Source organism: Lineus longissimus, chromosome 12 (assembly GCF_910592395.1).
Source record: "Lineus longissimus chromosome 12, tnLinLong1.2, whole genome shotgun sequence".
Lineage (NCBI taxonomy): Eukaryota > Metazoa > Nemertea > Pilidiophora > Heteronemertea > Lineidae > Lineus > Lineus longissimus.
This window is the reverse complement of record NC_088319.1, coordinates 8,619,436-8,634,109: the sequence shown is the minus strand read 5'-3', so window position 1 is coordinate 8,634,109 and position 14,674 is coordinate 8,619,436. Positions and strand designations below refer to the sequence as shown.

The window sequence follows — 14,674 nt, the reverse complement described above, 5'->3', positions numbered from 1 at the left end:
AGGATTCAAGTATCCTACGTTCAATTGATTTGGTGTGACCGTTCAATTGATCTGTGATAGTGAACTCTGATGGTGCTATGAATGAACTCTACAGTTTGTTAAACCTCGTTTTTTGTTTCTTCTACAACTTTCATCTTGTCCATGTCGTACTTTGAGCACACTGGACCTGGAATAGGATGAGTCACTTGGTACTTGTCCTTTGCATCTCTTGCCAATTTGTAAGATGGCAGGTCATCTCTCCGCTTCAGCAGGTCCTCCAGAATTAGCTGTACATAGTCTGAAAACATAAAGGGAAGTATTAATACAAGTAATCTTGTTTCTTCTTGTTTCTTGCAGTGCTAGCACTAAAGTAACGATGCTGGCCGTTATACCTACCATATGTTGATTCAATTTTGACCTCTTTTGCTACTGCAGCTCCTCCTCTCCCCTTGGGGTATGAAATCGACCACTGCGGCTGTTCATCTTGTCCAATACGCTGTTTCCGATTTGAATTTTCATTAAAGTGGAGTGTGGCGAGCAGTAACCTGTAAAGAGAATTTGTAATACTGGCATGACTGGTCAATGCTTTCAATCAATGTTTTACTCGCCTCACGCCTTATAGTCCAAGTAGAGTGCAAGAACAAAGTTCAGTTGCATCATGAATAAGGAAAAGTGGGCTTTGATAGCACTCACTCAAAGCATTGCATGAAATTTTTTTCGTGATTTAGTAATGACCCCTGAGAATACATTGTAGTCTATCATACCTTGCTTTCATTGGCTCATAGAAGAAATGGCGGGATTTGGGAGCGAAATAACCAACAATTTTGTGATACGACTCAAGAGATGAAGTCTGTACTCCTGGTGAAACCTTTCTGATGTCCTTGAGCAATATCTTTTGAGTGAGAATCAGCGTAAGTTCCTTGTGGGCCTTGCTACCTGAAAGAGTAATACTGGTTTAAGTAATAAGAAACAAGGAATTAACAGGGCCAAATGACTAGCTGTTTTTCTTTTGATTGAGGGCACTCCTTACTTGTCAAGACAAATTGCATTCATAGCATGGGCTTTATGGCATTTGCAAGTTCCTTTTAAAACGTAACTTTAAACGAACCTTTCTTGATCCATTCTCTGTCTTCTAGAGGACCATGAAGACATTTTGGGTACAAATCCCCATGCCCATCGTGTACGTCGGCAACATGGTTTAGAATGGAGAGCCACTTTGCTTCAACCAAGTCACCATTCCCATTACTTGAGGCAGCACACCAGAAGATATGGTTGGACACTGATTGGGACCATTTTGCGAGTATCCTGCAAAGTTTGTACTTCTTGGCAATATTGTCCATTTTCTTTTTTACACCTGAAAAACATGTACATGTATATATCATGTGTAATGAATTTAGAATGAAACATTATGTTCCAATTTATGAGAAACCCACTTGACTTTTGACCAGTGCCTACAATGTCTTTCATTGGCTAAATTGAAAAAGGCAAAGATACTTGACGGACGAGTTGTTTTTTTGCCTTGTTTATGTTAAAATGAGCAATAACACACCTTTCGCGATATGCCAGCAATCAAACCAGTGTTGTACTCCAGGCCATTTGTCTCTCAGATACTTTTTGATTTGTGAATGCCGATCTGTGACCATCTCTGCAATTGCCAATTTCTTCTCGGTAACAAGTAGTGCCATGCTACGTTTCAAACCCTCGAGTTCCATCCAGTAAGAATTTTTCACTTCATTTGACTGAAAAATAAGTAACCAATAAACCATGTTATTCATGTTTTTAAACCTATTGCTGGTAATAACTATTGGGATAAAGAGAAGGATCTGATCAATGTGGGGAAGCTATCTGCATGAGGATGAATGGCACTATAAAATTGTAAGTGAAGTGTAAAGTTAACACTGACAGTGAACAATCAATTTCATTAGGGAAGTCAGCAATCCATTTTGATGGAATATTGACTTCTGATTTGTTCCAGAACTTCGTTTAACTTGACACAAGGGCAAGGTTTGTCATGTTGACATTGCAATGCACTATTACTAACGTACCTGTACAAGGCTTACATCCAGCACCTTACCGGCTGACTCATCCATCAAACTGTAGCTCCCATATTTGGCAGTGTGGCCTGGCGAGCAACACCTCGCATCTCCAGACAAGGACAGTTGTTTCCTCTTTCGCTCCTTAAACATACTGTCTTGCTTCCTTTGCCAGACTGCGAACACTGATGGTATGAGGTAGAGGCCTTGTATAGTGTAGAATGTCCTTCGGCTTATCACTGCCACACCAATGTTTTTCAGGATATTGAGTCCTCTTACTGGACTTGAACCAGAATATAGAATTCCTGAAACAATTTAATGAGAAATCATAATACTGGTTTGGCTTTCTTTCAGGATTTATGAATTTACTCTTTTTTTGGTATTTCCGGTGGTCCTATTTTTGATTTTTTATTCTCCATATCTCAATAGCATAGAAAACATCGAAAAAATCATTTGTTGCAATTTGTTCCATGTTTTTTCGTATATTGACCCGACTGATGTTTTAAGAATCATGCAGCATACGTATGTAGCCTACCTGCAGCCAAAAGCAAATTTCCAATGGGAAGCTGTCCTTTAAATGGTTGTGATGTCCATTCCTGTTGATGTTGATTTTCACAAATCGCCATCACCATCACAGCTGTGCCAAGTGTACGGAGTGCGACTCGACATGGTGCCCTGCAAACTTGACAAAACATGAACAGAAGCCTCAAGCTTGATTCAAAGACAATGAATTTTCTCTCATATTGAGGGGAGGGCTGTTCATACTCATTGTCGAAATCATAATGTTTGCCGGATCTGAAATAGTAAATAATTATGGTTAAAGATTTGACAATGATTGTTTTTTATCAGTTTATAAACTCACTGTAGAGCATCATTAGTGAGTCCTTCATGAAAAAAGTAAAGTTTTATTAGTGTTAACACTAATAACAGGTCCCAGAAACTGCCATACCGGTACTTTTATGACTATCATTCTATTCATTCACTCTAATACAATTCAATTGTTTTAAAGAATCAATTTCTCAAGAAAGCTACAACAAACACTTACACATTTTCATCATCAAGGAGCGAGTCATCAAATTCTTGACAATAATCATCTTCACATGGCTCCCAGTCTTCATCGTCACTGTCATCAGTCTTCATCGTTTCCTGACTTGGAAAGTGCACCTCTTCATCCTCCATGTCTTCATCACTTGGTTTCAAGCCTGAAAATATTGGGGTGGTCAAAGACATTGTCTGGCACCAAACTGTGACTTATCGGGTACCAGCCTGTTGGTACCTGTCGTATTGCCAGGCACTAACCAAAATTGTGTTAGATAGTAAAACCCAAACTGTCTGACACCTTGTCGGGTTGCTACTAGTATCAACATAATTTTCAGGTTTGGGGTTACCTTGGAAAACTGGCACATCAATGTCAAACAGATCTGTCTGAATGGCAATTTCTCGGACTTCTGGTTCTGCCTGACAGCCAATATCCCCGGTGCAGGAGGTTGTCTGTGAACCTTTGTTCCGAGACCCAGTGACAATATTGACCTGGACAGCCTTGGCAAACCGCATGGAGACTGAGGAGCCAACTTGTGTCCCAATGGCAAAGGTTTCAGGGTGTTCCTGCAAAGATAAGAAATAGAATTGAGGCTATTGTTCCGGGGATGTTGTTTACATTAACTTTCACTACATTAATAATGCAGCTAATTTTTATTACAAGATTGTGGGATTAATCCATCCTCTGATTTATTAGTCTACACTGCTCGGGACATTTATCTATGTAAATATGATCACCCAATATAACCAGTTTTTGTAGAGCCACACCCTGAAGTCAGTTAATAGTAAGCTTATGACACATGGGGCTGGGTTATGATTGAACATACTTGTGGCAAAACCTCCAAATCGTCTAAACTCTGTGGCAGTACTGCATCCTCTATCAGGTGATTGCCAACCTCCTCAAATCGGCCTTCATCAGCCATCAAAAAACCATCATCCTGCTCAGCTGCCTCCTCCGCCTCCTCTCCATACAACACGTTGTATCCCGCTACCGCCTCTGCTACAGCCTACGAAATGAGAAACAAATATTTTAAATAGAAGGCCTATCGTAATTGACTAATAGGAGTAGGACTTTTGTATTTGACTTGCTCCTACAGCTGAAGGTAGCCTAGTAGGTGCAGTCGTGCAGTATCAATTATGAAAATTATCAAGTTGTAGTCTTAAAAGGTCCTCAGGCCCCAGCAACACCACATCCTACACTTCACAATGCCTACCCCATGGTCATGCACTCGAGATGGAGGTATTCCTAGCCTAGGCCTATGGCCATGGGGTATAATTTCATACCTACTATACTGATTTCATAATAAATAATAATCACCTGCTGATGTGCCCTCTTCTGCACAGCTGACCGCGGCGCACTGGTCGTAGGCGTACCATCCATGGCATCGCCTTCACCATGACTGAAGAGTGTAGGGAAGGCACCTGGCTTCAGCAGGCGTTTTTTAGGGTCAAATCCTATCGCACGGCATATGGCTGGGTCCAGCAGGTAATCTCCGGCAACGAAGTGCTTCGAACATACCCTCGCACCGAGAGACGGGACCCAAGAAGACGGACGATGCATGCGTCTTACCCATACTTTTCGGGCCTTCTTGTCGCGAGGAAAATTGTAATAACCGACCCCATCTACTTTCAACACCTTCGTTGAATCACTGCTGCAGTTTGGTGCGACGCAGTAAACCATTTTTGCTTTAGAACATGTAAAATAATTGGTTTTACATGGTAGGAACGGCGTGAACGCAACCAGAAAGTAGAATCAGCTGTCAGATGAATGAAAACAAAACTGGTCTCCTGTCTTGCGCAGGCATCTACAGCATGGCGTTTGTGTATGCAGGCAGTGGGATCAGTCTAACAATGACAGCACTAGTGACGTCACTCCTCATTTGGAATTCCCCAAAACCGCGAGAGTTTCCGAACGAAATACGAACTTTGCCGAAGCAAATTCACGCTGAGACAGGGCGGTTTATTTGAATTTCTTTATTCCATGCGATATTTATGCAAATAAATTTACTACATTTGACATCTAAATGTAACAAAAGGTTATCCTGATGTACTTTGATTAAGATTAGGCCTAACTTTGGCATTTAACCTTTAAGGGATGTCCACATCATTTCGACAGTGCTTCCTGTTTAATCACTATTACAAGAAACTTGTAAAACCTTATCCAGCCAAAATATATATTTTTCGATAGAAAAGTTTAAAATGTTTAAGACCTAATATTCCTACTTCTGAGCAATATTATGCCTTTTGAGAACAATTTTGATTGCACTATTTGCACAAGCCTTCATGATTCGCGGCAGGCGACAAGAGTGAAGCGGCTAAAATGGAACGACACATTCGCTATTCCGGCTGATTCGGGCTATTTCCGACTCACATTTTAGAATAACCGGCCAAACCATTGGGAAAATGATTGGTGGACGTAACAATGGCCTGATTGGTTGGCTAGCCTTGTGACGTCAAACTAGTTTACGCCGAGGGGCAAACTCGCCCCAGTGCCGAAATTAAAAATTTTCAGACACTGGAATTAATCAATTGCCAGCATCCTGAGATTCAGGTCTCACTAGCCGGTGCGGAGGCCAGACCTTGCCTCCAAAAAATACATCTTGCCAAGTTTCAACGTTGTCTAGACATACAGTCATGCATAGACTGATGCAGCACAACGCATGAGACACCCTGTATGTTAACGCAAATTTGAAGAAAAAAATCACTTTTATGCCTTATAACTTCAAGAGTAACAAGGATGGTGAAAAAAAGATTTCATACACGTCTACTCATCACCTTAGAAAGCCAACTGACGACTATTTCAATCTTTTTATATAAAAATAGGCTGTCGTTGCGGCTTTTGTTTGAGTTTTTTGCCCTCGAACTTTTCCTTGAGAACATGTGCAATCTCACAGGAACCAATCGATGTCACCATCCTGTTGAGCTATAAATAGCATTTGGGGCCTGCTGACCGCGTAAGTGCACAGAAGAAACTGGTATTTTCCTCAAATAATCGTCAGAGCTACCCCTTCACAAAAAACATCGGACATTTACATTAGAACAAGTAGCAATAGGGATAGAGTAGGCCCATCTGTATCCATGGTAATCACTCGAGATTGAAGAAGGCTGGTGAGACCTCAGGGTTTGACAATCCTACGTCATAAATTGTGTGGCCAGTTCAGATTGTATATCTTATTGAGGCCGAATTAGTGCCACATTCTCTCATAAAACACTATATTTTATTAACAAATAACAAAATAATGATCTTTATAAATAAAATTTGACACTTACTGGTGGCTTATAAGATGATTTATTGAGAATTACATACGCAGCGTAGAGCAGCAATCATTTTCGCGGGCTTTGTGGTGATGCGATAGCCTCACAGCAATAAGGAAAGGGTAGGCATTAAATACTGGGTGGTAAAGGCATATGGCTAAAAATAGATCAGAATAGTAATTTATGCATGTACATCATGTGACAGTCACGTGTTATCATGGTTATGTAGCGGGAAAAAAATGGCCGAAGTCAAATTTGACAGACAGCCAGTTCAGCCTGTCTGGCAGGCCTTTTGGGACCGTGACATTAGTAATTTCAGTGGTGTGAAGGTGTTTACTTCACTGCCCCCCCCCCTTCCCATCCCTCGCATGCCTCTTAGAATGGTAGCTGACAATTGTTGCGGCGGGGGGGGGGGGGTATTGAGGAGTCACGGGGAGGGGTACCGTACCATACCATGTTCCGGGGGGGGGGGGGGGGGGTTGATTTCAAAGACGGAGTTCACAAGCCCATCGAGTCATATGAAATCGCCACAAAGTCGAAATTCGTCACGAAATGGCTCACACACACATCGGTCCAAATCTAAATTTGGTACATTTGATGTACTTCTTACTTGCACTATGTACACTGTTATGGAAATGGAATAAATACCCCATTATTGTCATTCGTTCTGGAAGTAGTGTTGTGACGATCAGTGATCGTTTGTTATTGCGATCAGCTGACTTCTCCCTTGACCCGGTTTGACCCCGTTATTGTATTATTATTTCCGCGCCAAAAAATTGTTTACCGAGATTTTGCGAGATGTTGGCGAGACTTAGGTAACACCCATGGGCATGTGTGTTCAAGACAGCACTTCGACTCCGTCCGCGATTGAGTGAGGATCGCCGCCGGTTCTGTACTATTCGATAGATGACAACGCCCAGAAGTTCGTAGCGAGATGGTTGAAAATGGTTTGAAGCAGCGTTGAAAATGGTGGTAACGTTTTTATGATTGATTCACGCCGTACTTTACTATGCCATAATTTTACCGGTGTGAAGCCTTTCACGCTTTACGTACATTTGTATACGGCCGATGCACTGACCGTGTGTATCGTGCTGTGTTTGTAACGTATCACCAGTTTGTGTCTTCCTCTCGCTAATGTATAGCTATCTGTGCATTTAATTGACATGGTTTTTCTATAGTTTTAGAAGGGGTCTAAAAGGGGGGTGTATTAATGTTTGAAGGTGCATTCTGGTCTTTGCGGACCAGGTGCTTCGAATAGGCTCGCGTAGATCAGGTCGACCTGAGCAACTTTCCACTCCACTCTTTTAGGCCTATTTTCGATGAATGGGCTAATAGTAATGTTGTTGATTCTCGGTTAGAATGAATCGTTATCGTTTAGTATTTTAGTCCATTGGTGTTATTGGACATACTCGAACCTGTTATATAGACTTTAAAAATTATAGACCGTGCGAACGGATTTCTGGAAAACCATTATATAAAACCCAGTTGTATTTTGGGACTAAAAAGATGTTGTGTTAACCCACGGTTTTAATCTGTGTATGTTGACTTCAGGTGACTGTTTGATAGTTATATTGTTAGAAGCCAGTGGGTGTGATTCCATCACTGTCTCTCCGCTTACGCCAGAAGCCGTGTTGAAGAGTTGGACGAATCCGCCCTGCTGAGATCGAGAAGGACGAGGCCTTGCTGTTGACGTCCCTCCCCGTTTATAGAATACCCGTGGCGGTATAGTATTCTTAATTTACTGGCTAGTTTATTGTTACGACCTGCCGGCTAGTTAGGACTAGTCTGTTGCCATCTCGGCAGAACCGGTTGAGTCGAAGTCACTTATATATAGTCCTAGCTAGCGGTCAGGTTGCTTCAGTCAGCCTGAGTCAATGTTAGACTGTTTGTGTTGTAGCACGTTTTGAGTTGTGAGAAGCATTTTAGTATATATCCCTTAGCGGAAAAAACTTGTATTGATATATTCCCCTTGGCGGGAAGATAATTTGACATATATATAATCTACTACGCCCTTCTACTGACGTTCCGGGCTAGAAGACCGAAGTCTGCAATCGAACACGAGACGGAGGATAGCCTGTTGTAGATGCCGGAGAAGAGACACCGCAATCGTGTGTAAAAAACTAGTACGGAGCCGCTGGCTCTAGGCTGAAGCATTTACAGCTGTAGTGAATTGTAGGTATCTTATGATAGCTTGTACCATATAAATATACAGTCCTCGCACGGTCTATAATTATTAAAGTCTATGGCCCGTATTCTAAGACATCCCTTTAGCTTAAGGTGGGACTTAAGGTCAACCTTTATAAGATTTTCATTTCAGAGATGACCCTTTATGTCAGGTAAAGTGCTCCCTTTGGAAGCTCCCTTAGGAAAAGCGGGGGTCGTTTCACAGACCTCACTTTAGCCTAAAGGAGCGCTTTATTTGCTTCAAAGGGATCCTTAAAATAAAGTTTGGTCTGGACCAAACTTTAGTGTCCCTTAAGCCTCCGACTTGTGTAGGCGACATTCACTTTTGTTGTTGATGGCCGAATATGTACATCGCATTGCTCCACTGTACGACGTAAATCTGGGCAGGGAACGCTTCAGAACCAGATTCCCCATTTTTCAAGAAAATGACCATAATGACGAGTCATTTTTCAAGCGCTTTCGCTTCACAAAGAATGGATTCAATTATCTGACGGATTTCTTGGGGCCCGACTTGCCAGACGCAGCGAACCAACGTGGAATCCCTTTGACACCAAGGACACAACTGCTAGTGGCACTTCGATATTTCGCAACTGGATCATTCCAGATCGTTTCTGGTGACTTGCAAGGTGGTTCCCAACAGTCAGCTTCAAAGATTGTCAAGACGGTTTCCAGAGCTATTGCCAGACATCGAGGACAGATAATTCCAACAGGCCAGGACGCTGTGAGGAATAAGGTAACATTCTATGAAATGCATGGCTTTCCTGATGTTCTGGTATGTATCGATGGTGTTCACATTCCAATACAGGCCCCAAGCGTGGAGGGAAAAGAGATCTATCGATGCCGCAAGGGATTTATGTCCCTGAATGTTCAGGGTATAGCAGATGCCAAACTGAAATTCGTTAACATTGTCAACCGCTGGCCAGGTTCCACTCGTGACTCTCGGATTTTTAACAACAGTCGGATTAGTTTGCTGTTTGAGCAAGGACAGTTCAATGGTCTTCTACTTGGCGATAAGGGATACGCATGTCGACCATTCCTCATGACACCATTCAGGAATCCAGACGACCTCGCTCAGAATGCCTACAACAGATCTCACAAAAGAACACGATCTGTTGTTGAACGAATGTTCGGTATGTGGTATATTTTCTTGTTTGAAGGAGGGAATACGGGTAAAGCTCGACACAGCCATGGCTGTCATAACTGCAACTGCCATCTTGCATAACATTGCTAAAGATCTGAAAGAGCCCGATTTCGGTGTAGAGCGAGTGGTAGAGGATGACGATGCTATGATCAGACATGTCAGAGATGAAGAGATGGGTGTAGTGGTGAGGCAGAGAAAAGTTCAACAGTGGTTTCAATGAAGAGACGTGTATAACAATTACATGTATATTTGACAAGACTACTTTATTACTGATGAATTAACATAACATTCAGACAGTGTCAGAACAAAACAAAACATGTTGTGATGCTTAAAATCACTTGCTTCAGGGATAGTTGTTTCAAAAAGACTGCAGTGTCAGTGTTTATACCATACAACTGTACCATGATTCAGTTAAGCTTAGAATAAATACTAAAAAGTTGGTAATCAGTGGTGTTGTTTGCTGTTTCTTGCTCTGATGATTGTGCCACTTGTTTGTTGACATTTGCCAATAAATTCATCTGATGCCTGAACAGTTCCATGCGCTTGTCATGTTCTTCCCGTTGAAATTGAATCTTCTCCTCCAGATATTTCATTTGGGGAGCATGCTCCTTCCTCTGCATTTCCAGAGCAGTCATAGCAGGGCCGTGGGCAGGGCTTTTGGGAGCCACTTTGGTTTGCTGTTTGGAGGATGTAGCAGGTGTACCAGGCGTACTGTCATCGATGAAGTGGGCTGGCTTACTTCATCTTCACTCCTGGCTGATGGATTCTCTGCATCAGACTTATCGGTCGGCGGTTTTCCAGCAGCTGTATGCTTCTTTATTGTTTCTGCAATAGGGACAAGAAACTCAGTGAGAGTTAGGTGCCATGGGACATTCCAGCATCTGCAAGCAAATTACTAATCCGTCAGCAATGCACATTTCAAGGCAAATAGTGTATATGCCTACTAACCTGGTACATTATGATAGTCGGTGTCATCGTCAAAGCTGTTATCCAATTGGTTCAGCACTTCACAACAATAGGATGCAACCATATGCGACAGATCATCAGCGACAGTGTCTGCCTCCTCCCCCCCCCCCCCCCCCCCCCTGTCTGTTGGCGAGTTTTCTTCTCCTGGGCGACGTCTTTTTTGGCCTTTGCTTTCAAGTTCTCAAGGACCTTCTTCAGCTGTGTGGCACTACACTGCGCTGCACTTCCCCTTTCTTTATTGATGGCTGCTCATTGAACTTTTTGACAATCCTATCCCACGCCTGGTTTTTCTGCTTGTAACTTTGTTCGTATTTTCTTTCAAGTCCAGAATACTCTTTTCCTTTTGCACAAGATTCGTTGGGAACTGCTTCTCTAATTCATTGAAGCTTCGTCGCGTTCGACCTTCGGGACATTTTTTAGAGGCATGGCTGTGCAGATGTTCAACTCGCAGATGTCTGTGATGTTCAACTAGCAGAGGTAGCCACACTGTATACAATGCATGTGCTCAATGATAACGCCATGAATACGTTTAGGTAACCACATGTGGAAATGCATTTTATCACCGAATACATAAGCATAAGGCCGAAGTTACATAGACCTCATTCGTTCATTTCCCAGGACTCATTTTCCCCTTTTGCTTTCGTTCCCCTGTAAAAAGCACGGCCTTGTGGCGTGCATTCACCGAGGAATGAAAGAAAAACCTGGAAAGTGACTCGTGGTAAATGAACGAATGAAGTCTATGTAACTTCGGCCTAAGGGTCACTTAGTAAAAGGGACACTGCTATAAGGGGCCCTTTAGCAATTCTTTATTAAAGTGACACCTTAGTGGAAGGGAAGCCAAAGTCTGGTTCTTGAATACGGATGGCTGAGGGACACTTAAGGAAAGCGACACTTAGCTAAGGGACACTCAACTAAAGGGCCCTTTAATGTTGATTTGAGGAACATCTTAGAATACGGGCCATGTTCCGCGCTAATTACCGATTAGCGCCATCTTAAGATTGCGCTGCACATTCTTAGGATCGTTTAATTGCGCGGCAATCTCGAGATCGCGCAAGGGTGAGCGTGCGCTTTTTGCCGATTGCGCATTTTAGAGATGATGATACTTTTACATGTTCAGCTTTGCATTGCCATTGGTAGCTTTATTTTTTACCTAATTTTTTGCTACACCAACAGTCACATCACTGTCATGTGACTGTCTATTGGATGCTGAAAGTAAATTAATTTAATACCGGCCAAAGTTGACTGTCGACTGGTTGATTTGTATTTTGTACCTCAGGCCATACCTCAGGCCATGGAGGTATTATTAAGATAACTGCAGGCCATGAAGGTATTATTAAGATACCTCCATGCGCAGGCATTCGTTTGAGAAGGGAGACACTTAGGCCTACATGTAAGGTTTTATGTTATCTTCTCATTATAAATACTGTTTTATATTTCAGGTTATCCCCTAACACAGCTTGCTGATGGACATCCAACCTGAGAGCAATGCTTTTGAAAATTAATGATTGATCAAGTACATTTGGTTGTAATCTTGCATCCGGATTTACTTAAACCCCCACCTTGGCTATAAAAGGAGCTCATTGGCCAAGATGGCCGTGATGTCATCTGGAACAGTTTTTGAAACCAGAAGAAATGAAAAAGCTCCAGGAAATTTTTACAGTACTCATTTTATCAGTTATAACAAATTACCAGATTTGGCAGAGATATATATGAATATTCAGAGAAAGCAAATATGTGATCATTTTATAAATACGGCCCTTGGTTTTAACGGAATTAAGGGTAGAAAATTCGAAAATTTCAATATATTTTGTCAGTTTGGAATATTCCATATGAATTTGTAGGGATGGTGAGGTTTTGCCTCCATGGTAACCATTTGTTTACAACATGGCCGCATATGCTCATTGATGTTCAGAAACTTGCATTCTATTTTACGGGTCATGCTGTTAGTAGCTATGAAACTAAACAGCTTCTTCTTGTACTGGATCCTCATCACGGTTTACCATTGGCAACACAAAGACATTTTTTTCTGTTTCTATTTCTTTCAAATCCCAGTCAAAATGGTTGAAATAATCTTGTATGAATTGCACTTGAAAATCTGATAACATGAATGTCCTCGCTATTTGATTATCCTCGTCACCCATCTTTACAAGCAGAAGCTTCCAAGAGAAATGAATGTCTTGGCCCAGAAATACACTCACTTTTCACTTGCAACTAACACAGGATAGGACAGAGTCCCACTGAACTTTCAAATGATTGATCTGGTTGATGACAGATTTAGATATTTTAGAAGCTTCTCTTCCTGGTTTCATGACTTAGGGTCAGACTTATGTCAAGATCAAAGCATTCCAAGCTTCTGTTGAGGAAGAACAGTTGCGACAAGGTCATTGAAAGTGCTATTCACCCAACTGTTGACAGTATGTTTCTAGGAAAGTGACACAAGTTTATACCAGGACAGCCTAATATTCAAGTGGGGGTGGTAGGAAAAGACAACTAGCTCTCATTCAACCAAAGAAACAGAGAATATTATAGCAGCATCCCCTTCTTGTTAAAATGGCATATGTTCAGAGATTTAAAGATTTGCAGCAAAGAAGTCGAAAACCATCTCCTTCTGATTCATCTGAAAAAGTCCGCGAACGCAGTCAAGTTAGAAAAGAAAAAGGCCGTGTGATTAGGGGGCAAATCGAATATGGTGTGGACTCTGATGAGAAAAAGGTTCTGCTTCAGAATAAGCTGGATATGGTCAAGTCCTATCTTGGTGATGGAAAAGTATCTCGTTCAAGCAATTACCAAGCGCTAGAGACCGTCTTCAACTTTTTCATAGCTAATAACCTACCTAGTCCTACTGGAGATGGTGAAAATGAGATACAAACAGGGATTACCCCAACTCCAGTTTATCAGCACTGTGCCAAAGAAGACACCAATGAGGATATATTTCTTACAACAATGTCGGCTCTGAAAAACCTAACTGGCCACATCCAAGAGCATTCCCAAAAGTGCCCTTCAAAGCTTGAATTGACTCAAACGGAAAGAAAAGGACATGTTGCAATGTGCCAGCTAAGTTGCAAAGATGTGACAGGACATAAGTTTAATTGGAATTCGTCTCCCTACATTGGAAGTACTATCACCCCAAGATTTCTTGTGAACTATCGAGTAGGACATGGATACTTTTCTTCAGGAATGCTTCATGCAAATTATGTGAAATTTTGTGAAGCTGCAAATGTTGGTGTAATGAGGGATTTCTACCTCAATTCTATGATGGATATGTATGCCCAAGAAGTAAGAAAATTAGCTGAACTTTCTTGCAAAGCTGCAGTTGAGGAGGAAAGGGGTGATGGGGAAACAGTTGAATTTTTCCTCCACCCATGACGTGCATCTGATAAGATGTCATTTTTCACCGATGTTGTGTTTCTTGGCCATGGGAATCACAAATGCATAAGGCTAGAGTTGGTGACCAAAATGGAGGATAAATGTTCCCAAAGGCATGAAATGGTTGGAGTCAAAAAGTTCTATAAATGGGCAGATGAGAACAATGTAAAGATAAACATTCAAGGGCATGATAGGAATACGTCAATTAACAAATTTCTTCGTGATAAGAGACCAGAGGTCCACAATACAAATGACACTTGGCATGTTTCAAAAGAGGTGGGCAAAGCTATGACCAAAATATCCAAGGGTGCCAAATATAAACACGGAAAGACATGGCATGAGGAACTGTCAGATAAAGGTGCTTCGGTGAAAACTCATTTTTATTGGGCAATGAAAACGTGTGGGGAGTCCGAAGTGAAATTGTTGGCATCATTAGATACAATTGTCGACCATTACTGTGACATTCATACGAATTGCAGCAGTGAATCCCGATGCAAAAAGGCCCCACAATATATTCCATCAAAGATGGTACTTGAAAGTGATATAGCGAAACAGATGCTGACGAATATGATAAGATCAACCCCTATTTATAAGAATCCAAAGGATTATATACTCTGCCGTGATACCCATTATGTTGAAAGTTTCAACAATGCAATGCTACAATATCATGACAAACGAATTTCATATGGACACATAAACTATAGACTAAGGT

The 14,674-nt window shown here is 41.7% G+C and overlaps 1 protein-coding gene across 3 annotated transcripts; it reads right to left on the bottom strand.

Moving 5' to 3' along the window:
* Positions 1-98: 98 nt before the first annotated feature.
* LOC135497319 (uncharacterized) lies at positions 99-5,067 on the bottom strand. Of its 3 annotated transcripts, XM_064787125.1 has the most exons (11): positions 4,369-5,062; positions 3,878-4,057; positions 3,401-3,617; positions 3,058-3,214; positions 2,548-2,807; positions 2,025-2,317; positions 1,529-1,718; positions 1,088-1,333; positions 744-915; positions 376-524; positions 99-277 (listed from the first exon to the last, which is right to left on the bottom strand). In XM_064787125.1, the coding sequence occupies exons 1-11, from the start codon at positions 4,729-4,731 to the stop codon at positions 99-101; spliced, it is 2,406 nt and encodes an 801-aa protein (XP_064643195.1). In that variant the 5' UTR covers positions 4,732-5,062. The 3 variants fall into 3 exon arrangements, with proteins under 3 accessions (XP_064643195.1, XP_064643196.1, XP_064643197.1); XM_064787126.1 differs by lacking the exon at positions 1,088-1,333 and having other exon boundaries at positions 4,369-5,067; XM_064787127.1 differs by lacking the exons at positions 1,529-1,718; positions 2,025-2,317.
* Positions 5,068-14,674: the final 9,607 nt, after the last annotated feature.